At 45.2% G+C, this 25,980-nt stretch overlaps 2 protein-coding genes across 4 annotated transcripts in view; both read right to left on the bottom strand.

The window, feature by feature from the left end:
- Nucleotides 1–6,458: 6,458 nt before the first annotated feature.
- Nucleotides 6,459–8,729, bottom strand: LOC147615123 (uncharacterized). 2 transcript variants are annotated; one of them, XM_086779110.1, is made up of 2 exons: nucleotides 7,702–8,729; nucleotides 6,459–6,966 (listed from the first exon to the last, which is right to left on the bottom strand). In XM_086779110.1, exons 1-2 carry the CDS (start codon nucleotides 7,979–7,981, stop codon nucleotides 6,833–6,835), a joined length of 414 nt encoding a protein of 137 aa, XP_086635236.1. In that variant the 5' UTR covers nucleotides 7,982–8,729; the 3' UTR covers nucleotides 6,459–6,832. The 2 variants fall into 2 exon arrangements, with proteins under 2 accessions (XP_086635236.1, XP_086635237.1); XM_086779111.1 differs by lacking the exon at nucleotides 6,459–6,966 and adding an exon at nucleotides 7,490–7,586.
- A 221-nt stretch (nucleotides 8,730–8,950) lies between these two features.
- The window catches only part of LOC147615124 (ubiquitin-conjugating enzyme E2-23 kDa-like), a 34,894-nt gene continuing 17,864 nt past the window's right edge, over nucleotides 8,951–25,980 (bottom strand). For both annotated transcript variants that reach the window (XM_086779107.1, XM_086779109.1), the window contains exons 4-7: nucleotides 10,917–11,031; nucleotides 10,773–10,825; nucleotides 9,347–9,475; nucleotides 8,951–9,255 (exon numbers count right to left, since the gene is read on the bottom strand). In XM_086779107.1, coding sequence (XP_086635233.1) covers nucleotides 9,128–9,255; nucleotides 9,347–9,475; nucleotides 10,773–10,825; nucleotides 10,917–11,031 — 425 coding nt within the window. In that variant the 3' untranslated portion in view covers nucleotides 8,951–9,127. The remainder of the gene's footprint in view (nucleotides 9,256–9,346; nucleotides 9,476–10,772; nucleotides 10,826–10,916; nucleotides 11,032–25,980) is intronic.

Raw genomic sequence — 25,980 nt, forward strand, 5'->3', positions numbered from 1 at the left:
TTCTAGGAGTTGGATGAGAGTTGGTGAGCTCCTCTTGCATGGACTTGAAAGCTACAAGCTCATTTCTCAAGCTTGTGGACTTCTCTTTTAGCTTTTTTGAGATCGACTTCTAACTTGGTTACCTTCTTAAGCTTATGGACTTCTCTTTTTTATTTTTTGAGCTGAGCTTCTAACTTGGATAGCTTGTGGACTTCTCTTTTTTCTTTTTTGAGCTCGGCTTCTAACTTGGTTAGCTTGCGGACTTCTCTTTTTTCTTTTTTGAGAGCCTAACTTCTTACTTGGCTAGATAAACTTGTCCGAATACTCGAGTTCATATTGTTGTCGGAGTATGTGCTTTTGGGGATGGCTTGGCTCGGACACATGGTTGATAAGCTCGACCCAGTGGTGAGTGTATATTTCAGAGGTGCTTACGAGAGCAAGAAGATCATCAATGCCCACATCCTATGGGGTAAGATGGCAGACATAGAGATACCAATCTATGGCAGTCATCCTATGGTGGGGAGTTAGAAGATGATTCAGTGCCTGCATTCAATGGGGTAAGATGGCGGTCATAGAGATACCAGTCTATGGCTTCCTTGAGAGTTTGTTAGAGGTGGGCAAGGGATGGTCCAAGGTGGGAGGCCAACCACCCAATGTGGGCACTATGGAAGCTCGTATGACATGGGATTGGGTAAGGGATTTGTGTAGGAGGAGAGTGGAGCATGTCACTTGTTGACTTTCTTGGTGGGCAACTTGGCTTGGGCTTCGTGCACCTCTTCCTAGTGCTTTCTGTGTGAAGAAGTCTTGTGGCTCAACCGTGTTAATTCTCAAGCTAAGAGGGTGAGTGGATTGGGGAGTTGGAAATCATAGCATCATGAGTCATTTGTTGGTTGCTCTTGGGCAAGGGGCTTGATCTTCCATGGTGGGTTCCTTAGGTAAGGAGACTGTGGGGTTGTAGGTTATTGTCTCTTCAAGCGAAGATGGGGCTTAAGATTGTCAAAGAGATGTAGATTCATAAGATGTTTCATAAGGTGGATAAAGCTAGGTGACACATAGGAAGTGGGAGTTCTTTGCTGATGGCATGACATAGTAATTTTATGAGCATGTGGGCACAACGTACCTTTCTTAATGGATTCTTGCAAGAGCCTTGGAGTTCACCCTTGGATTTTTCACAAAAAAAGTCTCGACCCAATTATTCGATTTGCTTTAGCTAGAACAATGAGTGGCATGCCTGATTATGTTAGTCCCTAGCCTTTTAGTGAGAGTGAGGAAAGTGAGCATCCTAGCCAAGGGCACCAATTTGGGACAATGATGTGTCTTTAAACTTGCTTCTTTGGTGAGACAAGGCATTTGGCCATGGCTCCTGTCCCATTGTGGAACTTAGTTCAAATGGCTGGGAGGTCAAGGGCTCTTTGACAAGGTCCTCATTGAGAGTTATTCTATGTTGTGACCCCTCCACCTCCTAGCCGTTTCAACTAAATTCCATAGTACGAAAGAAGGTAGTTAAGATTGTTGGGAGGTAGTTGATATGGCTCAAAGGTGGATGCCTCTTCTGACTAGATTCTCATTGAGAGTGTTCCTACTTTGTGATCCCTCTAGCATCTCTACCCCTCCCAAAGTTATCAATGTTATGGTAGTGTTATTGTAGGACTTGATGAAGTACAGGGTGAGAGGGAAATCTAGGCCCAATATGACCCATCGACCTCTCTACCTTTATCAATGTTATGGTAGGACTTGACGATGAAACTTGACGATGAAGTGCAGGGTGAGAGGGAAATTCGAGAGGGAATTCAGGCCCTATATGATGGTTGTGATCCGAAAGGTTGTGAGGCCAACCCTGTCAAGCTACAAAGCTACTTCGGGTAGTTGAAGAAGGGCATGACACTCCACCAATGGATAGGCTACCCCTATAGTGGACCTTGCAGAGCATTTTTAGTTCTAGGGAGCATAAATCTTCTTTATATTGTGCCTCCCATTTTGGAAAATGGATCAGATCCAAAAGTTTCTTTTTGGGGATGAGGTGGTGGCACCGTCACAGCCATGGCTCTTGCTCTTAATGTTCCTTGTGTGCAAGTATTATCTTCTTAGTCTAGGTATGTGCACATGTAGTTTATGTGAAGGCAATGTGGGGAAGAGGGCTAGATATAGCATAAACAAGACTCAATGAAAGGGTCAAAAGAAAGATTGGATTCCACAAAACTGGGAAAAGAGGGGTGCCGGTCACAAGTGATCTTGGATTGAAGTTTGTGTACTACACGTGCTCATCGGAATTAGATAGTAGGAAAAGAAAGGTGTGGGCCACATGTGATCTTGGATTGAACTATGGGCCACATGTGGTCTTGGATTGTACTGTGTGTACTACACGTGCTCGTCCGGATCGCACAGAAGTAGTGGGAAAAGAGGGGTGCAAGCCACATGGTCTTGTATTGAACTATGTGTGTTACGCATTCCCAATAGGAGTATGTGGTTTGGGTAGATTAGTATCTAAGTTTATGTGTATGGTCTTCTGGTTTGGGTTTTTGACTATTAGAGCATATGCATTTGGACTTTTTGGGTGTATGTAAGACTTTCTGGGTGTGTACCTACAAAGACAACGAACTATACAACCAAATATACCAGCTCTACCCACTCCATGGGAAGACAAATAAGCAGTCAAAGAGGGGTGAGCAAGTAACCTCAAAAACATGTTTACTTCGAGGTATATCCTCACTTGCCTCTACTTGTTGTCGATTTGATTTATGGATTTCTCTTTGTGATTGTCTCTACATCCTAATAATTACAAGACGATCATGATTGGCCACACATTGGCCAAACTCTATGGATCAATGCTAGAGATGGAGCTCAGTTCATTTGTAGAGAGCTAGGGATGCAGAGCCTCAGGACATGCTGGCTTTCGGAGGAGCTACTCTACCCTTGACCACATCTTCACCCTCTGTGCCATCATCGAGGAGGGTAGAGCATGACATCAGAGGATTTACTATTGCTTTGTGGATTTTCGCAAAGCTTTTGATACTATGCCCAAGCCCGACCGCCTCCTACACCGTCTATAGGAAATAGGAGTCCCATCTAACATGGTTTGGAGCATCATCACCCGCTATGAGTCCATTATCGGATGAGTGAGAGCCCAAGGAGGTACATCGCAGGAGATTTCTAGCAATATTGGGGTGAAACAGGGCTGCCTTCTATCACCCACTCTTTTCCACCTTTACATTGATGAGATCAAGAGCTTCATTGATGGATTAGGCGGAGCTGGCCACCCTAGCAAGCATATTGATCCCCATACTACTTTATGTGTCAATGGCATCGTCCTCCTCTCAGACTTAACCGAGATACAGTTGGATGCCTTACAGGACTTCTACACTCAGCGGGACCTCTCTGTTAACCTAGGTAAAACCAAGGTAATGGTCTTCAATACTTCTCGCCTCTTCACATCTAGATTCAGCTTCACATATAGAGGGGATCCTGTGGAGATTATCTCATCCTACATATGATCATAGAGCCACTAGTGGTTGGTTATCACACCTGATCTTCCAAGTGATTGGGAGGAATTTAGCCATTGGGGACCACGGTTCATAATAGCACCATCCATTATCCAGGATGCAGGTCAAGGACTTTACATGTCACAAGATTTGCATGTATTTCCAGTGGCCCACGCTTCCCAGGATATGCAGCCTTGAGCTTACTTGAGCGGCAGTGCTTCCACGCACATTTCCAAGAGCCTAGGACGAAGGGTTAGCTTTTTGACACCCTCCTTACACCAGCTTTCATGTATGGAGCAGCCTTCTGGGAGCATATTTATCTGATGAGGATTGGCAACGAGTTGAGAGGCCCCAGGCCATGATGTTCTCTCGTATGATCCACACAACAAACCATCAGTCCCACAACAAATTACCCAGGCAGAGTTGGTTGTAGCCCGAATGGTAGTGGATCCACTCTTCCAAACAACACATACCTCCATCGCATCAGTCACATGGATCCCCAGGTACGCGATGTTTGCCCTAGAGTCCTCGAGACAACTAGCACTTGAGGGCCACTCTGGAGTATGGTTCTCAATATATGGGCTCTGCATGGACCACCTACTCCCCCTTCAGTACAGGTTGAACTCCCCTTTTCTCCGGTCTCTCACGAGGATACCAACCGGGTTATCCAGTTAGATCTTCTTAGCCTCTACACCTATTACACGTGGATCACACCTCCTAAGCTCCCAATGAAGATGCACTTCTACAGAGATCACTTCCTCACTCACGATCACTGAGGATGGATTCATCCAATCGGGCTACTTGAGTGTTCACATGACCCATGCCATGCGGATTGCGACTGGCCAGATACGAGTTTCATCCCACTGCCTCAGAGTGGAGACAAGTAGAGCTGAGCGCATCTTCAAAGCCGGGAAGCTCATACGGAGACCCAAAGAGCAGAGGATCTGCCGATTATGCCACACTGTGGTTGAGGATGGAGGAGCATTACATATGTTGTTGCCCAGTATACTATGAGATCCGCGAGAGGTTTCACTGTCTGTTTCGTGAGGGATTCGATCCACTCTCCAGGATCATTGACATCCAAGACCGACATTGCATAGGGCTCTTCTTGCTTGAGCTCCGAAGACTCAGGGACACTTTCTTGAGAGAGGTTCGGTCCCAACCACCCCGCCCCCTCCCTCGCCAACCAACCTTCACCAATTTTTTATGGACCCAAGAGGTGGAGGACACCGATATAGTCCGAACCTACCTAGCCCGAGAGGAGTTACCTCGAATTGGGCCTCCGCACTCTAGTGTGCCCGATGCCCCCGGCCCCCTAGCCTCGTCAGCCACGATCCCCTCATTAGCTCCAAATCCAAGACATGCTCCACCGCCATCGACCTACCTATCCACGTGACATAGCTAAGGGAGACCTCTCGGCCATACTGCTTGATATTTTGGGGAGTGGTATACCATCTATTGGGAGCTGATGTTGCTCGCATGTTTCTATGTTCTTAGTATTCCATGATGAGTTTCCACGGACACTTTTGTATCACCCCAATAAAATAGCTATGTTTATGTTTTGTTTCTATTTTATTTTCTATTCCATGATGAGATATGCCATGGACATTATTATATCACTTTGGTCTCATAGGCCCATTGGGTCTTTAGAAGACACTTAATATATCTTTCTTTCTTTCTGATTTCTTGTTAAGGCTCACGTCTTGTCAGAGATGTACACTAGGTTGTGTCTGATCCTTCCTTCCGATCCAAGCATCTTTACTTCTCTCGTTGGTGTCTTTGTCTCTTGTTTGCCGTACTTCCTTCGATTTTTCCCTCCCTCCCCTCTTCTCTCCTTTTACTTCTCTCAATTTCTTGCATTTTTTTGCCTCCTTATTTCTTTGTTCTCTTTTCTTCCTCCCGAACCCTGTTCTTCCTCTTCTTCCCCTCTTGCATTTACTTTTATTCTCACACTTCTCTTTGTTTTTTCTTTTCTTTTCTTCTCTCTCTCTCTCTCTCTCTCTCTCTCTCTCTCGCTTACAAATGCCCGCCGTAAGCTGTTGAAGTGACCTGGAGATCCGCACGTTTGAGCGGAAATCGCCCGGCTCGATCGCCTGTCATGATGCTCCCCAGTCCATTAAGAGTTTTAGTGAAAATAAAGAGTTATTTTATGTTTTTTTTTTTAATTCTTGAAGATTGAGTTTAAAGTTCTATAATATCATCGCCTACTCTGCCCCTACAAACACTTGACTCTGCCCCTACAAACACTGCCTGTCCTCTCATCAGCCCAAAATAATAGGACTCCTGGTGCAAACCGTCATGCTTCAGTTGTGCCGTGTGTTGAAGCGTTGTGTAAAGCCGGTGGATCTGCCACTCACAATGGTTGCCTTGGTCTCTCAGCACCACTGCCACTTGTGCCGCTGGCCCGACTAGCCCGCCATTGATTGCGGCGTTAGACGATGTTGTCTACCAGTGAGCGACTCTACAAAGGAGACAATGCTGGCCCTGGACCAGGTTACACACTAGAGAGAGACGTGCGTCACTCAGCACTGCATTGAGCCTGGAGCAATAGAGAGATACCAGAGTTGAGAGTCGGGAGTGGTCTCACTGGGTTGACAAAAATACACGTAACAGAGAGATTACAGATGTGCATTGAGAGGCTATGCAAACCTTATCCTGAAAAATAACGGAGATTATAGATGCATTGAGAGGCTATGCAAACCTCATCCTTGTGAGAAATGCTAGAGTATTATAACTTATCTGCATTATTTTATTTAATATATAAAATAAAAATTATCTATAAGCATTATTAACGATATTTATTAGTCTTAATCTTTAAATTAAGGTTGTTTAAAATTTGAACCGTATTTTCGTTAATCTTTATTTTCAAGAATTTTAATAAAAATACTCTTTTAAAAATAAACCCTAAGCAATTGATTGGTCCTTTTTTCCCAAAATCAACCTTGAAAAAAATACACAAGAAGTCAGTTTTTTCTTTTGTTAAGTGTTCTAGATCAACCTTCTAGGCCCCACCACAACACTCTAAAGGAGGGGTTTTTCTTGTGTGTGTTATTTATTAGGTACTGAAGTTACAAGTACCATCACTTCCACAAAAAAATAATACACAACAAGTCAGTTTTTTCTTTGTTTAGGTGTGCATACTAAATCTGTCGAAGGCCTCTCCACATCACCAAGCCTCCATCAAGCTTAAACAGATCCCATCCCAAGTATCTCTTTATGGTTTTGCCTATGCTAATCAATGATGGTGCCATTAAACAAGCCACCATTTGAAAGTGTAGTGATTCAATGTGCCCCCTTTCTCTAAAGCAAAAAGCCCTTTAAAGCATTCCGTTCTAATAAATTCTTCTAATGGCTCCCAGGAAGACAATTTAATATCACCATTCCCAATACCTATAGTCACAGACACCCCAAACAGTCTTGTTTGTGTCTGTTGGGAATTTGGGTATCTTGTGAACCGATGGTTCGGATGTCTCTAGCTTTTTGTCTTTCTTATCCGAATATGTCGATCCTGCAGTTTACAAAAATAGACTATTCAAGCAATTATCATTTCAAATATTATCATTCCAGAATGTCTCTCTTATTAATTGCAAAATATGCATTTTTATGGACTTTAAAAATAAAAATAAATAAATCAAATTAAATATTTTATTTTCCAACATAACGGTCAAAAACAGATCCTACAATGTTTGTAGGCTTATAGACTGGAACAAAGACATATTTAAAAGAAAAGGAACATTCATTTATTACTTTATTTTTGTACATAGAGGACAGAAACATAGTGTGTACAATATATATATATATTCACATGTGGAGAACCAGGCACATGCATAAATAAATCAAAAGAAAAATACACAGTCCGTATTACTCAAATGGATTAATTTATTTTTTTGCATAACGGACATAAATTTATTCTCATGTGGACAACCAGGCACATGCATAAATAAATCAAAAGAAAAATACACAGTGCGTATTACTCGAATGGATTAATTTATTTTTCTCCACAGCGGACAAAATTGAACAAACGACGTTTCGGCTGCATGAAACATAGACATTGTTTTTAAAAAAGGAACATTTGTTTATTGATTCACACATTTGGATAACCAACCGCATGCAGATTTATTTTCTTTCCTGCATAGCGCACAGAAACAGCATTCAATGAATCAGGCAGGCAAAATATGAGCACATAACAAGAGAAAACAAACGAGCAACTACAAAATCAAGTTTAGAAACGGGTGTAACATACCCGAGGATCTGGCTCTTTGCTTTACTGCACAAAGATTACGGACTGTAGAAGGGCCATCCGGTGGAGTGGTGATACGGGGCCCCACAGGGACGTCTCTAGGCAGATTGGATGCTATAGGGCAATCTGAAATTTGATGTGCTTGTGCCGGATTTTGCATGGATGCAGCAACTCCATCAGAACGACCAGTAGAGACACTGGAAAATGTCATGGGGGAAGGATGTCCTTCATGACAAGCCGAAGTACAAGGATGGCGATCAACACATAAAGTCAGTGATATCATTCATGGCTTTCCTTTTGGGAGGCATTTCACAGAACAAGATCACAGAAACTGCACAAAAGGCAACTATACAAACTGTGATACTAAAGTAATACAACAAAAAGACGAACACAGTGTTCGTTAAATAGATACAAGAACCATAACCTGCTGTAAGAGGCGACAACGAAACATCGCCACGTACAAGCTTCAGAATAGCACGAGCATCCAGAATGTAGGCCGCACGAGCAATGATGTGGAGAGGCCACGAAGCAGATCCAGAAGCCGAACATCTCGCCATACCGTTCCAGAAGACCCAAAACCAGGAAAATCGCTGAGGACTCGCTCCAGAAGCCGAAGAAACTGAAGCAGGCGCTAAAGGAGGCGAAGGTTGCATGGAAGCCTTACCAAACCAGAAAAATAGTTGATGACTCGCTCCAGAAGCACGTGAAGAAGAACATCTCGCCATACCGTTCCATAAGACCCAAAACCGAAAAAATCGCCGACGAGTCGCTCCAGAAGCCCAACAAACACAAACCCACAAAGGTTGCATGGAAGCCCAACAAACTGAAGGAGGCGAACGTTTGCATGGAGGCGAACGTTGCATGGACCCCCGAACCTTAATGTACAAACATGCACCAAACACGTGTTGCGTGCAAGTGATAATAAATTAAATACCCCCTAAAAAGGTTTGGGGTGCTTATTAGGTACGGAAGTTACAAGTACCATCACTTCCACATTGGGAGACAGCACCTCATTTTTGAGACGTAGAAGTGCTACGCTGGGCAATAGCAGTTTAAAGACACTGGTAGACATTGCCCAAATGCAGCTTATCTTTTTGAAGTTGAGCACAATTTTACTAGACGATTTCCATCAAGATGGAGATAGACACAAACGAAACAAGTGCACAAAAAATAGTAATTATCCCCTTTTTCCTAGCAAAAACCAGGCAAACAAGTGTCGTTGAACACACACACACACACACACACAAGCACGAACACAGAGCCATAAAGGCAAAACTATATTAGAGTGTGTACAAAGGCGACACTTCAACAACAGATGATTGAATAATTTACATTCTTCAATTAAACTGTACAGAAGGGGCCCACAGACAGCTTCAAATGGATCTAGCGCCTTGCGGCACAACATCTTTGATTATTAAATGGATCCTAATCAAGGGTCTGCATGACCAGCCATTTCCTCTTCACTCGACATGTACTCTTCGCTAACATCTTCATCACTGCTGTCTTCTTCAGGTTCATTTCCCATGTTCTCCGCTTTTGCGTAAGTTTCACAGTACTCTGTAAACCATCGTAAAAAAGGCTCACAATTTAACTTCTTTACACTAAATCTTGTGTTTCCAGCATGAAGATAAAGGCTAGAAAACCATACCTTTCACCTTCTTTTCATATTGTTCATGGTCTCTCATCATGAGGGCTGCAGCTTCTCCATTCAATGGATCTGTCGGATTAGGGTACAAGAGCAGCTGTGGAAGAAACACTTCAAATACATTCAACATATCTGCCCAAAGAAAAAGGTAAATGAGTCAGGTTACAAATTACGGCCAATTGTATCATCATGCATAGTGACACATTAGATTAGTGAGACAAGGTGGCTTGCATTAAACAGAACATGCATAGGAAGCACATGGTGCTTAAGTTATCCTGGACGGCCACTTTTGGCTGGGTAAACAACAACGTGCAGCCCATCAAAGAGGCAGCTGCTGATGGCAGATGAAGCCTACAACAAAGCTACATACTGTTTATGTTTGTGTAATGACCACACACATTGGTGCCTGTCAATGCTGATAGTGCAGCACAGCCTGTCACGTTGCAAGCTTTGTGCCTCCATAACTTCTTGCTGGCTTTCTTCTTGATGTGATTTCTCTCCTGACATGGTGGAGGCCTTGGTATTTTTTCCGTTTCCGGACCACAGTATTACCATCCACCGGATACTCTCACCTCGTTAGGTAGCCAAGTTGGGTCACCAACCTGATGCTCTTGATACCAATGTTACATGCACGGAAGCCTTGCAGTACTGATCCACAGCCCTAAGCCTGATTAAGAACAAGATGCTGATTTAAACATGATTAAGACAAATGAGAGAGAAGAAGATAGATTGTTGGTGTCAGGTTTTCTTGTATTAAATATGGTACAAAAAGCTTATACATGGTTAGGCCCTTGGTCAGTCCCAAAGGGTGACCTTGGCCCCTTTCTACATGACTATTGAATGAATGAACAGTTGAAAATGACTTGCTTCATGCTGAATTATGTCTGATGTTTATATATGCTTCTAGAGAGCTGGTCGACCAGCTGTACTGCTGTTGGCCAACAGTACAGCTGGCCGATAGAGGAGAGAAGAAGAGAGAGATTGGAGTCAAGGGTTTCTTTTATTCATATGGTACAAAAAGGTTGTTTTAATGCTTGTACATGACTTGGGCCTTGGTCAGCCCCATAGGGGTGACCAAGCTGGCCGACCAGCACTCCAGAAGCATATATAATAAACATCAGACATAATTCAGCATGAAGCAAGTCATTTTCAATAGTTCATTCATTCAATAGTCAATAGAAATCATGTAGAAAGGGACCAAGGTCACTCTTTGCGGCTGACCAAGGGCCTGAGCATGTACAAGCTTTTTGTACCAAATTAAATACAAGAGAACCCAACACCAACTATCTCTCTCCTTTGTCTTAGTCATGTTTAAATCAGCATCTTGTTCTTAATCAAGCTTAGGGTTGTGGATCAGTACTGCAAGGCTTCCGTGTAGGCAACACAATCAAATATAATTTAAAAAATACGAAACAAGAAGACATCTTACCAAACATTGGACTCCAGGTCTGATTGATGACATCCAAGCAAACGGAGCCTGACCTGCATCATCAAATGCAAGCACCGAAGCAGATACATCAATAGACTGCTATAACTACACAAGCAATGACACAATGTAAAAATGAAACCGTACATCTCATCCACATTGGGATGATAGATTTTGTTCACAAAGCCGATTGATGGCGACTTGTATGGATAGGCATCAGGCAGCTCTACACGTATTTTCCACACACCATTCTGGTATGGACCTGCATCACCACACAAAACAATGCGTTAGACAAAAGTTTCCAAATTCATGTTCACAAAAGCAAATGGTTTTTTCAAACAAAATAAGCAACTATCTGAATCTATTGAGCTCGCACAACGGCATCATCCTAAAGAGACTGTGCATCATACTGGGCTGATTACCTATCACTTATGCCCCCACACATAACACTAATAAGCACCTGCCTGTCATTCGCCTGTCCCCTCTTACAGGGCAAACAGATTCTGTAACAGGTTTTACATACCATTTGTACTTATGGATGACTTTATGATAGCATTCAAAATGAAGAATGGCCTACAATTATGTTGTCCATCTAGAAGTACAATGCAAATATAAGGCTAGGGAAACACAAAACCTTAACTGAGAGATCATAGTTTAGATAATCTCATATTTTCACTTTAGCTTAGCAAGCCACTGGAATGCCAGGTGTTTTTTTTTTCTCCTGGGGGGGGGGGGGGGGGGGGGGGTGTCGAACACATCGACATCCTATCTAACATGCATCACACCACTAGTGCAAAATTGGTATCTTGACATGCGCAACTTCACGCTCAAGCCTCCACCCTCTTGCACTGAGAACAGATGTTTCATCCGGCATCTTAGTAAAATTAAGAAGACCATGACAAACTTACTCATCTAAATGCAGCCACAGCCCCAAAAAAGAACAATATCAAGACAAGGCATACAAGACCCGTATATTCCCAATTGACCTGTCTATCCAACAACCAATGGGTCCAAGAAAGCTGACAATAAAATCAAGTCTTGACCAAGTCACCTTTCACCAGAAAAGGAAAAAGGCTGGGCAAGGCCACAAACAAAGTATAATAACTTCAAGGGCAATACGGTGGTGACTATGGGCCAGTTTCCACACAACAAGGGTGCTACGGTACCTGAGGTGTGGTGAGGAGCAGAGAGGGATTCCGTCCCGAGTGGTGTCAAATGAGCAGAGAGGGCTGCCGTACCGATGTTGAATGATGATGATGAGCAGAGAGGGTTGGTGTCCTGATGTCGATGAAGATGAGCAAAGAGGGTTGTTGTCCCGATGTTGATGGAGGACGAAGAGCAGAGAGTGGGCTGTTGTCCTAAGGTGAGCTGATGAGCAGAGAGGGCTGATATCCCAACGATGTGATGACGATGAAGCAAAGAGTGGGCTGCTGCCCCGAGGTGAGAGCTGTAGGAGAAAACACAGATCTGATGGATGCAGAGAGGGCCGCTGTCCCAAGGATGTGAGCTGTAGGAGAAAACGCAGATCTGATGGATGCAAAGAGGCCTTCTGTCCCAAGGATGTGATCTGTAGGAGAAAACGCAGATATGGTGAATGTAGAGAGGGCTGCTGTCCCAAGGATGTGAGCAAGGATGTGAGCTATACGAGAAAAACGCTGGAGCTGATAACGATGATGATATTCTGATGTAGAGCAGGCACTAGCAGCAGCAGCAGATGTTGATGTGTGTTGTAGATAAACGATGATGTAGAGGTTGGCTGCAAAGCAGAAGGCGGTGTTGTTTTATGATGTGGTATAGTGCTGAATGATGAAGCGATGTATATATATCTGGGTAGGGCTGCTGGTCGGCCTAGATATGGGCTGTCGGCCAGCAGCACAAGACCAAATAACCAAAATAAAATCAAATAAACCCCATTTTTGGGCTGGCTAAAATACAATTTTCACACACCCCCTCTTAGGCCAAAAGGGGACCATGAGAGAAGATGACATGACAATGCATACCAGGGTCCCACACTGACACACTGGCAGAAGGAATGTATCCCCCTCTAGAAGCGAAGTCTAATAAGTTCGGAGAGAAAGATCATGATGGCAAACGTGTAGAGGGTTGGTTGTCTCCCAATGTAAGAGATCGAACGGGGCTCTCCAATGAGTAAGAAGTCCCAATCCCTGTGTGGTCCAGATCAAAGTAAGGATAATCAACTTCTGGTGAGAAAAATTGGTCCTCTGAGAATGCAGGTAGATGATCCATGCTGTGTGCTCTCGAGGTCTTCAATCCCATTCCCTGTGTGGTCCAGATCAGAGCAAGGAGAATCAACTTCTAGTGAGAAAAATCAGTCCTCCACGAATGCAGGTAGACGATCCATGATGTGTGCTCTCGAGGTATTCAATCCCTTTGCTCACGATAGCTCTGATACTATGTGAGGGCAAAAGGACGAAAGGACCAGATGTATGAGAGATCAGAGCAAATCAACACAGCATGAAATGAGTGAATGAGTGTATGTATGATGGTGAATGAAATTAAGTACAAGAGGCCCTCTGATGTGAGGTGACTCTAATTACAAAAGCACACACGAGGTCAGAGCTGAAGCACAGTCGGTGATGAAGGCTTGCGTCGGTGTGAGGCAAAGGCACTCCAGGGTGTCGAAGGCTCACGTCGGTGAATGCAGAGGCACTCCGAGGTGGTAGATATCTGTAGTGGGTAGTGGAAGGTGAAGTTGTGCACGCTCTGGTGACAAGGGTACTGCGGTACCTGAGGGGTGGTGAGGAGCAGAGAGGGCTGCCATCCCGAGTAGCAGAGAGGGCTGCAGTCCCGATGTCGAAGAATGATGATAAGCAGAGAGGGCTGCTGTCCCGATGTCGATGAAAATAAGCAGAGAGGGTTGTTGTCCCAATGTCGATGGGGATGAAGAGCAGAGAGTGGCCTGCTGTCCCGACGTGAGAGCTGTCAGAGAAAACGCAGATCTGATGGATGCAGAGAGGGCTGCTGTCCCAAGGTTGTGAGATGTAGGAGAAAACGCAGCTATGGTGCAGAGAGGGCTGCTGTCCCAAGGATGTGAGCTGCAGGAGAAAAACGCTGGAGCTGATAACGATGATGATATTCTGATGTAGAGCAGGCGCCAGCAGCAGCAGCAGATGTTGATGTGTGTTGAAGATAAACGATGATGTCTAGACTGGCTACAGCAGAAGGCGGTGTTATTTTATGATGTGGTATAGTGCTGAATGATGAAGCGATGTATATATAGATATCTGGGTAGGGCTGCTGGTCGGCCCAGATATGGGCAAAATAAAATCAAATAAAGCCCCTTTTTGGGCTGGCTAAAATACCATTTTCACACACGCTGGCCCACCTGGTTGAAGCTTAAAGCAACTGGGTTGCCAACTCAGCAGACCCCCCCTCCTTACTGCTGAGTTCGCAAACCTGTGGTTCCTTCAACCCTACAAATCAGGGGGGGCAGGCCCACATTTTAGATTGTGTGCCTGAATAGTTTCTTTCTCCTGCACTTGAGAAATGGTCGTTTCTGAAGTTTAGATACTACCTAGTACCAACCAGTTGCAGGCATGGGAAACCACCAGCAAAACTGGTTGCTGTAAATAAATTGGCCTGCTAGCCAGCTGTGCAATTGCTTAACCATATTTGGAAGTCCGAAAACCACACGTCACAAACCCCTAACTTCTCGGGCATGTTTATCTTCATTAATCCTACAAGCATGTGTCTAGACTTTGGGCGGGGCCCATGATGGAGATCAAGAGTATGGTAGGATTATGGATTGGACCCATAGAGATCCAGGATAGAGCCCATGTTGATGTCTCATGATTCCGGGAAAGGCCCGTGGAGATATTTTGCAGAGTCTGACCATATACACAGTGCACACGATGTACCCTATGGCAGAGGGATCTTATGAATACAAGAGATCAGATGGGTGATCTCCATAGTTTCATGTGCTGCTTGAACATTATGTCCATTTGTGTGACGTTGTTTTCCTGCCTGGACAATGCCTAGTGTTGTTTATGGGGCCAGGGACACCCAGGCACTCACTGTAAATTATGTCTGTAGTTTACTTACCGATGATAAGCTACAGGCGCCCTCCAAAATTGTATGCATGGAGTTTATGGAAGGAGCTGAAAATATAATGCGTGTGAAAGCTTCTACTCATGAGCCCACTATATGAGGTAGTAGGCCTTCCTTTTTACAGTATGGTGAACCTGCAATCATTACTATTAGAGGAGATATGAGAATGCCTTCATCATCTCTTGTATGGACTGTTCTGTACAGCCGCTGACGATAACTGTACAGAGTCTACCACACCATCTTCTCACGCTGTACGGCTGCTGTACCCCACTGCTGACTGCAGCTCATGTACAGACCTCACACTGGGCTTACCTCATCATTCCATACGGACTACACCCGTACTGTACGGCTGCTGACATCAGCACTGACGTAATCTGTATGGCCTGACATCACAAGTACAGCTGCCACATCACTGCCTTCTGCGCAGCTGGTACACATCAGCGCTGGTTCAGCTTAAACACTCTAGCACTTAAACGGCCTGCTTACATCATCACTGGCCAGAATCTTCAGGTATCAGATTGGTGATTCGGCTGAACCCTAGAGAAACACAGAGCTGTGGGAATGCATATAGAAAGCCTTCCAGGCTCATACACTTGGAGCCCTCTCAGCATCTTTCCAGATCAGATATTATGGTTCCGAGCTCAGAGGCTGGAAGATTCCCCCCCTTTCAAAAGATTTAATTCCAAAAGAGTCTGCTCCGAATCCTCTGAAGTACATGCAATGAATACAAATCAAACAAATGGACAGCAGTGATTCCCAATCATCGAATTTTATGTAATCTTGTCCCAGTGGAGTAAGTCCCGATACCCTTCTGCCCTAATGTGGTGTACTGTGCAAGGATCTGTATTTGTGGTTTTGTACATGGTTCTGCTCAAGTGTTCGAAATCTACTCTTCAAGTTAGTTTAATTCTGTAATCACACACCTCCCCATTACACATAGTCACAGAAAACCCACCACAGGAAGCAGTAAAAGGAACATGATTATGGCAAAGGGCCCCAAATTGACAAAGCAAATATGAAAAGGAATAGGATATGCCAAAGGACCACCCATAAAGCTATCAAACAAAGCATGCTACAAGAAGTATCGGACATGAAAAGGAACAGGGGGGCCTCATACCGCGAACATGAAAAGGAACAGGATATGCCGAAGGCCCACCCATAAAGCTACCAAAGCTACAAGAAGTAGCGAACATGAAAGCACCTCAAATCGACAAAATGAGAACATGACATAGAGGAGTGTAAAAATCATCATTCCTTATTGAGCCAGATATACCAGTCCACCTCCAAGTCCTGCAATATCAGCTGCTGGTAAGAATCTGCGAAGGGGAGAAAACCGAGTATCAACGTCTCTCCGCCAATCTTTATACCAAAGAAGGTGACTAATCCCGGAGAGCATCTAGCACATGCATAACCTGCTCGAAAAGAAGAGAACAATACTCAGCAGGATGAATTACTATGTTCGTCAGGACTGTAACGATATGGGAAGCCCAGGCACATCTATTATGTACATACGAAGGCTACATAATGAAGCCATGGACTCTGGAGGTGATTAATGACAAGGATTTAAGGTTTATGAGCCAAAACTCCCAAATCTTGTCATAGGCAAGAGAATCAACCAAGCTTTGCACAGATTTGATGAAGCAACTCACCATTGACAAGTAGAAGGCCTTGATGCTTGCAATAGTGATTCTATTTGATGAAAAACGTGGACAGTCAGGTTCCCCTTCCTCTTGCTTCTTGGAGAAGAAGAGAGTGCTTAAGATGCTTGATACAGCTTGTTTTCACCATTACTTAAGCTAAGCAAGCCATTGTAAGCTTCAATGTGATCAAGGCTTGATGTAGGAGACTCCATGGACCAAGATGCTCACGAAAATCATCACCTGCCACCTTGCCGCTTGCAGCCCTGGATTTCTCCACCTACGTTTTTAGCGTTTGGAGGGAGGAGGAGGTGCTAATGATGCTTTACATCAAGCGTTAGTTGCCCTAGTTAACAAGTGTGAACAGATTTCAAGCATTAGGGTATGGATTTCTAGGGTTTCCTCCATGTGTAAGAAAAGGGAAAAATCAAAAATTCCACTTGATACAATTTGGGAAAATTTGAATCAAAGTGACTCTATGATACCACTACAAGTGATGGTCTACTTAAAGCATGGAGTTAGGTCACCCTCCGAAGGAGAAGGGAAGTCAAGAAGGCCATGGATGTAGCATGCGCCGAGCTAGGACCGTGTGAAACAACAAAACCTTTCTTTAAACTTGAGTTTAGTGACTCTTTAGCAATCCTTTAAAAGAGCATGAATGAATCTGAAAGAGATGTAGTGGAGACAACACCAGATGGGGTCCCGAATTACCCACTAAAGGGCCCCCCTTGCAAGCAAGAGTATTTGCTTTATTTCTTCTTCTAGAGAACTATATACAAGCTGAACTGTGTCCACAAGACTGAGCGGACAAACTGGCTGACTGACCGCCAAACACAGGGACAAAGCAACCAAACGCTCGGCAGAACTGTGCATAAGCTTTAGGCGACTCTAAAGCTATCTTCGAGAGAAATACACCGGCCCGAGACTGAGGGTAGGTGTGTTGAATACTCCTAAAGAGACTTAGCTTCTTTGCCTTGGGCTAAAATCACATGAGTGGTGGTAGGTATGCATGCACACGCAGGAGCCTAGGCATACATGCTTAACTTAGCTTGATGATCTCTGAATTTTTAAACCCCTTGCAAGGCTTGCCCAAGTTAGGGGCTGCCTTGACAGGCTGCAGCTGCTGGTACAGCCTGTGCAGACAGGTACAACAACAGGTACAGCACTGTACGACTGCCGTACAGTGTACGGACAGACAGGTACAGCAGTGCTGCTGCAGGCGGCGCTGGACAGGTGCTGGACAGATCTGGCTGCGCAGATTCAGGCGAGCATAGGTGCTGGCTGCAGGCGGCGCTTGCAAGGACAACTCTTGGCACGTATCCCGAGGTAGTACAGACGAGTATGGGGCTGTTTTTCAGGACTGTACAATCAAGTACAGCATATAGTTGGATGCAAGGAGGAGGGTACAGACAAGTACGTGCATGCGTGTGAAGCAGGGTTGTGGAAACAAGTGCCTGCAAGTACAGATTGGTACCGTTGCTTCCTCCAGTGCTGATTCACGAGCTGAATTTGGTAAGCTCCTCATCTGTTCATCTATCTCTCTTTCTACTACTTGATGTCTGTTGCAGATATGAGCTATCTGGCCCCTTGTGAGAGGAGGGATATGGCAGATTGACAAGGGTTGAGACAGAGTTTGGACAGTATATGTATGTATGAGCTGAGATGTTGAATCATGTACTTGAGTTTGTTAGAAGTCATCTCCTGTCTAGTTTTATACACCAGGGCCTTTGTTGTGGGTGTGCCCGCCCTTATGAGGTGTTTTCCCATTTTTCCCCACTCTCCGTATTTTTCCCCTATTTTTTCCCATTTTTCTGAGGCTTGGGAGGGCTGCCAGGTGATGCCAGGAGCACCCTTTTGCTGGCCGACTGGATCTACATCAGTCGTGGGCTTCAGGGTTGCTGGCCGACTGGATTTGATCAGTCGTGGGCACCTGTTTTGCTGGCCGACTGCATTTATGCAGTCGTGGACCTTTTCTCAGTCATGGGCCTTTTTCTTATGCTGGCCGACTGCCCTCTAGGGGGGTATATATAGGTCCTCAGCCCCCATACCTCATTTGTATCATTCCTCGGGATCTTCTTGTGTATATAGAGCAGAGTTACACGCCTACATCTGTCTCTCTCTTGTGCTGTTTTTGTGCCTGCGTTTTTGCTTTTGCTCTCGTGTTCCCAGATTTGGTCATCATCTCCGCTGCATATTTTGACATGGTATCAGAGCCTAGGCTCTAGACAGGTCTTGGGATTTGTGTGAGCAAGAGGGGGCTGTTTTGTGGCTGATTGGTGGACTGTTTTGGACTGTTCGGGAAGAGGAGAAGCAAGAGGAAGGCGGGCTGATTTGCTGGACAGCCACTTGCAGGTATCAGTTCTTCTTTGTTCCCACCCACCCACCCTTTTCAGAGTACATCCCCGCTATGGCAGATCTGTATGAGATGGCCGAGAGACATGTGAAGGTCCCGACACTCCCCACGTTCCCGGTGGACCGTCAGTTGGACGGGAGCAACTACGGCATATGGAAGGTGATGATGGAATCCGTTCTGGAGTCTTACGACCTCGCCGATTTCGTCGTTGTTGGTGTTCCACGGCCGGAAGTAGAGGAAGGGGAGTTACCGTCAACCCGAAAGGACCGGGAGGCCCAGACACAGATGTGGGATCGTGTCAACGCCAGGGTCCGTTCGTTTATTTTCCTCAACTACACACCGCAGGTAATCAATCATGTAAAGCACATGACGCTGGCCAGAGGTATATGGCAGCATTTGGCTTCTCTGTACAACAGGGTATCGCCCATGAAGAGGATTTCCTTGGAAGTACAGATGCGGGTTATGAGCCCTGCAAAGTCGTCGACGATGCGGGAGCATATTAACAAGCTGCAGGCTCTTCAGCAGGAGGTTCTTCAGGCTGGGAAGGAGATATCGTCAGAGGACATGGCCATCACGTTGCTGTCACATTTGCCCTCTTCGTACTCAGCATTTTACTCCTCTTTGATTACCAGTGGCAGGCTCAGCACCATCACATGGGAGGAGCTTGTGCCCATGGTCCTGGACCAGGAGGAACGATTTACGAACCCTCCTCAGGGTGGAGGTTCGGAGGCCTTTACTGGCCAACGGTCGAAAGGCCGTAACACGGGCAAGGGGAAGGCTTCGTCGGAGAAGTCTTCTGAGAAGATGTCCGTTTAGTGACCGCGAGAAACTGAAGGCAGAGAGGACCTGTAATGATTGTGGCGAGAAAGGCCACTACTGGAGGCAGTGTCCCAAGCGGAAGACCGAGAAGGGTGAAGACTCCTCAGCAATCATGAAGACTCCGGCTTTTGTGCATGAAACCGATCCCGTCAAGTGGGAAAGACTCCGTTGGACACCCACACGCTTAATAGCACAACTTTAAAACCACAAATATGAAATGGACAACTTAAAACAACTTGAAATTTAAATGAACAGAAATGGAAAGATGGACACCAGCACTGGGGCCGGAACGGGCCGACCCCCCCCTCAATATATGATATATTTATTGGGAGTATTTAATGAATACAATGCTCCATGGGTTCTGAGAACCAGATAATGTCCATGTACATATGAAAACAGTACCAAACAAGTAGGCTCGAATTTTCGATGTAGAAGCTCGAAGCAGAACGACCACTAGTGTGGTCCAATCGCTACGGTCCTGTGCTTTCACTGGACTCCGCAGAGAGCGCCTCACTGGTGTTCCGAGACCACGCACAAACAGGCGCTCTCGTACTAACGCCTGGCTCTCCCGATCTCAGCACCTTTGGACCGTGGTTCGCCGATACAGCTTGGACAACCCGGCACCGAACGGGTGTTGGCCGAGCGGGATGAATCTTTTATCAGATTTAAACATATAATACTTTACTCAAATCTGAAAATCACTTACTTGTAGATGGTTGATAGGAAACCAATACTTGTGGTTTGCTGAGGATGAAACCACCCTTGTTGAAGAAAGAGTAGCCTCGTGAAGAATCACCAAGATAAGTTTCACCACAAAGGGCACAGCCGCCTGCTGTGAGAGAGAGAGAAACTTCCACTTGCAAGAGAGAAGAAAGACAATACACAGCTACCAGCAGAGGTTTAGAGCTTTGGTGACTGCATGAAGAAGAGTTGGGGAGGGACAGCCGACTGTAGTAGCACAGAAGCAGGTAGCCTTCAGGTGGTGGCAGCCGGCTGCAACCAGTAGCCGCCTATGCACAGCAGATTCAGCAGCCGCCTGGAGTAAACATGCGCAGCAGTGCCTTGTGAAGATGCAGATTCAGCAGTCGCCTGGGGTAGTAGGCGCAGCAGTGCCTTGTGAAGATGCAGATTCAGCAGTCACCTGGGGTAGTAGGCGCAGCCAGCAACAAAGTCAGCCGCCTGTAGAGAGTCCGGCGCAGCCAGCAGCAGAGTCAGCCGCCTGTAGAGATAAACATGCGCCAGGGGGAGAGGTGATCGCCGGCAGCTGGTTTTCCACGAAGCGGATGCTCTTCACGTCAAAGGGTGAAAGCGATGTGTTCTACGTTTGATGGAGAGAGCTTTTTTAATCAAATTAATGTGGAGTTAATCTTTGTGATACCCACGCATGCATGTGGGGGATTAGTGGGGGTTGGTGACCATGCCCACCCCCACACTCACTTAAAAGTGGGGCTCCCCACCTTGGCCCCTAAGTGGGTGCCCAAAGGGGGTGCCCACTTTTAAATAAATGTGAACACCTAACCTTATAAATTAAAGGGTTAGAATTTAAAACATTAAAACAACATGTGTAACATACTTTCCACCTGTTCACATGCACTAGAACTCGTCAGAATACAGGGCAGACTTCACGACTCACTGGCAGGCGTCCCCGCTCAGTAAGTAACACGTCAGGCAGGCAAACACACAAATACATGTCATGCGAAAACAGTTTCAAACATGCAAAATATGTGTGCATGTGCAAAAAGTAACATGGACATATCTCCCGTTCATGGAACATGTACAAAATATCTGTCGGCACAAAACTGGCACGACATAAAAACATAAAAACCTGGTCTTCCTATGGAGTGACAGTCCCATAGGTAAGACACAGTTCCAGGCACGAGTTTCCCTATGGTGTGACAGTCCCATAGGTAAAACACGGCACGAATACTGGCTCTTCCATGGCGTGACAGTCCCATGGATCGAACACAATCCAGGTCATACACGGGTGGCACTGATCTGGCTCCCGTCCATACGACACCATCCTGCTAACACACGGGTGGCACCAGTCTGGCTCCCGTCCATGTCAGCAAAATACTGGCCTCTTCACATGAGACACCGGCCTAGCCTCAAGTGAACGAGACGCAAAAACTAGGAATGGACCAAATGGTCGGCCAATTGGTGACATCCCCCCGGGCTTCTAAAGAGTTGACCTCAACTGAAAAGCCTCAAGATATGCCTGCAACAATTGCGGATAATCTGCAAAATAATCCTCATTTACCCATTTGGCATCAATAGGCAAATAATTCTTAAACTTCACAAGGTATCTCCTGGAAAGCTTTCCTGCAGGTAGCTTTCTCTCCTTGTGAAAAACAATCTGTTCTGGCTCGAGGATCTCCTCAAGCTCTTCAATCTCTGGCGGATCTTCTGTGACAGGCTCATCAGGATCTGGGCCCACATATTTCCGAAATAGACTCACGTGAAAAGCATTGTGAATCTTCCAATGACTAGGTAAAGCAAGCCTGTAGGACACTTCATTGATCTTCTAAATCACCTTGAAGGGTCCATAATAGCGAGGAGAAAGCTTAGGATATGATCCTTCTCGTCCTGGCCTCTTCCGAAGCCTAGCCTTCTCAAATTTCAGCAATACCCAATCACCCTCTTTGACTTCCATGTCCCTTCTATGCTTGTCAGCAGCCATTTTATGCTTATCCTGAGATCTTGCAATGGCTGTCCGCACCTGAGCAAAGGCAACATCCAAGTCACGAACATATTCATCAGCTGCAAAAATCTCATCCTTTGTACGAAGGATGGGTGGCAAGACCACTCTGCCATAAATAATCTCAAACGGAGCCTTTCCTGTGGAAGTATGGATCGTATTGTTGTAGGCAAACTCAACAAGTGGAAGATACTTCTCCCATGCACTCTTTTGATCTGCCACATAACATTTCAACAAATCCAACACGGCTGAATTTGCAGCTTCACTTTGGCCATCCGTTTGGGGATGATAAGCTGATGAAAACTCAAGCTTAGTACCCATATTATCAAATAAAGCCCTCCAAAATAGGCTTGTAGTCCTGGGATCTCTATCCCCAACAATGGATTTAGGCATACCATGATGCTTGAAAATATTAGCAAGAAAAAGCTTTACCATATGATCAGCTTAATGGTTTTCTTGACAGGCAAGAAGTGAGCTTGCTTGCTAAACCTGTCCACAATAGTCCAAATAGCATCATTCCCATGCTGGGATCTAGGCAAATCCATAATAAAATCCATTGTGATACTTTCCCAAGGTTGCGAGGGAATAGGCAATGGCTGAAGCAAACCTGGAGGCTTTTGCCTATCAAATTTCACCTTTTGGCAAGTAATACATGCACGCACATAAGCCTCAATGTCTTTACGCATGCTTGGCCAAAAGAAATACCTCTGAATCATGCGGGTAGTAGGCATAATACCTCGATGACCAGCATATGGTGGAGCGTGACATTCGTCCATAACCTTTGGACGCAAATCCTTCACCACACATAGGCAATTATCCTTCATGAGATAACCCTCGTTGATAACATAAGAGGCATGTGAATGACCAGCCATCAAATCAGTCCATATATGGCAAAAATCAGCATCCAAATGATACAAATCTCTCATAGCAGATAGATCTCCATGAGAGGCCACTGAGACTGCAGCAACATAAGGCCTCCTAGAAAGTGCATCGGCCACCACATTTTTCTTTCCTGGAGTATGCACAATCTGAAAATGAAACATGGAAAGAAAATTTGCCATTCTCATCTGCTTCTCTGAAAGCTTGGTTTGAGATAGAAAGTATCTCAAGCTTTGATGATCTGTCTTGACTACAAATTCAGCCCCAAGTAGGTAGTGTTTCCAAATCTTTAAGGCGTGAATTACAACCAAGAGCTCTTTCTCATAGATATCCATATGAAGCTCAGCATCATGCAAACGACGGCTCTCGTATGCAACTGCATGCCCTTCTTGATTTAGGACAGCTCCTATGCAATCACCACAAGCATCACATTCAACCACGAATGACTTGTGCAAGTCAGGAACAATCAATACTGGACCACATATAATAGCATGCTTGAGCTGCAAGAAAGCATCCTGTTCCTTTAAAGTCCATTTGAAAGCAGTTTTCTTCTTTGTGAGATCATGTAGAGGAGTGGCAATCATGGCGAAATGCCTTATGAAACGCCTGTAGTACGAACATAATCCCAGAAAACTACGTACTTGATGTACGTTTTGCAATTCGGGCCAATTCCGAATAGTCTCTATAAAACCGGCCTCTGATAGAAACCAGAGTGCGGTAGGAGCAATCACCCGTCCACTTGTAGTCTAGATGAGAAACCAAACACAGATTGGGGCTAGAGTGCCCAAATCTGAAAACACAGCGACACCTGTTGGCCCCAAAGCTTGGCGCCCCTTGCGGTATTTCTTTATTCAATTAAAATAATATGTATGGCTGAGTACAACACAAAGACCAGCCAAGAGTTTACACCTGTAAGTCCAATCTGACTGCCCACAAATCCTTCTCAGCACAGAGGATCTTTGCACACAGATCTGTGTCCTCAAGCAACACACTGTGCCTCCCTCTGATCAGCCAAGTTCACAAAGCAGGCCAGCCATGGGCATACATCTGTGCCAGTATCTGCTCTGGAATCAGAACCTCATCAAGTTCCTCAACTTCCGGCTGAGCCTCATCTGATACATCCTCAGGCACATCCCCACGGAAAGGTCTAAGAAGACTCACGTGAAAAGCATTGTGAATCCTCCAGTGATCTGGTAACTTCAAACGATAGGTTACCTCACCAATCTTTTCCAAAACCTGAAAAGGCCCATAATATCGCATGCTCAACTTAGGGAATAAGCGCTCTTTACCCTTCATCTTCTTGAGTCTAGCCTTTTCAAAACGCAAAAGAACCCAATCACCCAATGCAAACTGTAAATCACGTCTGTGACGGTCTGCGGCTTTCTTTTGCTTCTGCTGAGTTTTCTGGAGGGCCAACTTAACTCTCCGATAAGCTTCATCCAAGCTCTCCACATACTGATCAGCCTCAAAGATCTTATCCTTTGTATGCAAAATGGGTGGTACCTTCTTCCCTCCTTCTACAATCTCAAAAGGCGCCTTGCCTGTCGAGCTATGTACAGTGTTGTTATATGCAAACTCCACCAAAGGAAGATACTTTTCCCATTGTTGCTTGTGCTCTGACACATAACACTTGAGAAGATCCAAGACTGTAGAGTTAGCCTCTTCTGACTGACCATCTGTCTGTGGATGAAATGACGATGAAAACTTGAGAGTTGTACCCATGTTGTCAAACAACCCTCTCCAAAACAAACTCGTCATCCGTGGATCACGGTCACTAATGATAGACGTAGGCAAGCCATGATACTTGAAGATGTTCGCCATGAACAACTTCACCATATGATCCACTTTAATTGTCTTCCTTACGGGAATGAAATGAGCCTGCTTACTGAACCTGCATATGATAGTCCAGATGCCATCATTTCCCGTTTGTGTCCGTGGAAGATCAAATACAAAATCCATGGCAATGCTCTCCCAAGGTCTATCCGGAATAGGTAAAGGCTGTAATAACCCTGGTGTCTTCTGACGGTCAAACTTTACCTTCTGACATACGATGCATTGCCTCACAAAGGCATCAACATCTCTTCTCAAGGTTGGCCAATAAAAGAAAGTCTCCACTGCTTTGACCGTGGCGTCAATACCTCTATGACCTGCATACGGTGGAGCATGACTTTCAATCATAACCTTGAGTCGCAATGGCCTGGTAACACACAGTCTGCCATGCATCAATAAAAACCCATCTCTGAGAGTGTAATGCTCATGCCGCTGACCCTCAGACATCTGATCATACAACCTTTCAAAATCCTCATCATGGGCATACTGCTCTTTCATTTCATCAAGCTCATGATGATAAGCAAGTGAAACTGCAGAGACCTGTGGCTTGCGTGACAAAGCATCTGCCACTACATTCTTTTTGCCTTCCACATGCACAATCTGGAAGTGAAACATTGACAAAAAGTTTGCCCAACGCATATGCTTCTCTGAAAGCTTAGTCTGCGTGAGGAAATATCGCAAGGTCTGATGATCTGTCTGGAGAGTGAAATCAGCCCCAAGCAAGTAGTGTTTCCATGTAGAAAGAGCGTGAATTACAGCCAACATCTCTTTCTCATACACTTGTAAATGCTTCTCGGCATCTTGCAAAACTCTACTCTCATAGGCTATCACGTGTCCCTCTTGCATGAGAACTGCACCAATGCTACTTCCACATGCATCACACTGGACAACAAAAGCCTTTCGGAGGTCCGGTAACACCAATACTGGGTC

This window comes from Cibotium barometz, chromosome 40 (assembly GCF_041138505.1).
Source record: "Cibotium barometz isolate CiBa-2024 chromosome 40, ASM4113850v1, whole genome shotgun sequence".
NCBI classification, from domain to species: domain Eukaryota; kingdom Viridiplantae; phylum Streptophyta; class Polypodiopsida; order Cyatheales; family Cibotiaceae; genus Cibotium; species Cibotium barometz.

Excerpts from the sequence above, each read along its gene's own strand:
- LOC147615123 (XM_086779110.1), bottom strand. The coding sequence starts at position 7,981 with ATGATATCACTGACTTTATGTGTTGATCGCCATCCTTGTACTTCGGCT. Across the intron at positions 6,967-7,701 it reads GCAAAGAGCCAGATCCTCGG|GATCGACATATTCGGATAAG; the intron begins GTATGTTACACC and ends TGTAAACTGCAG.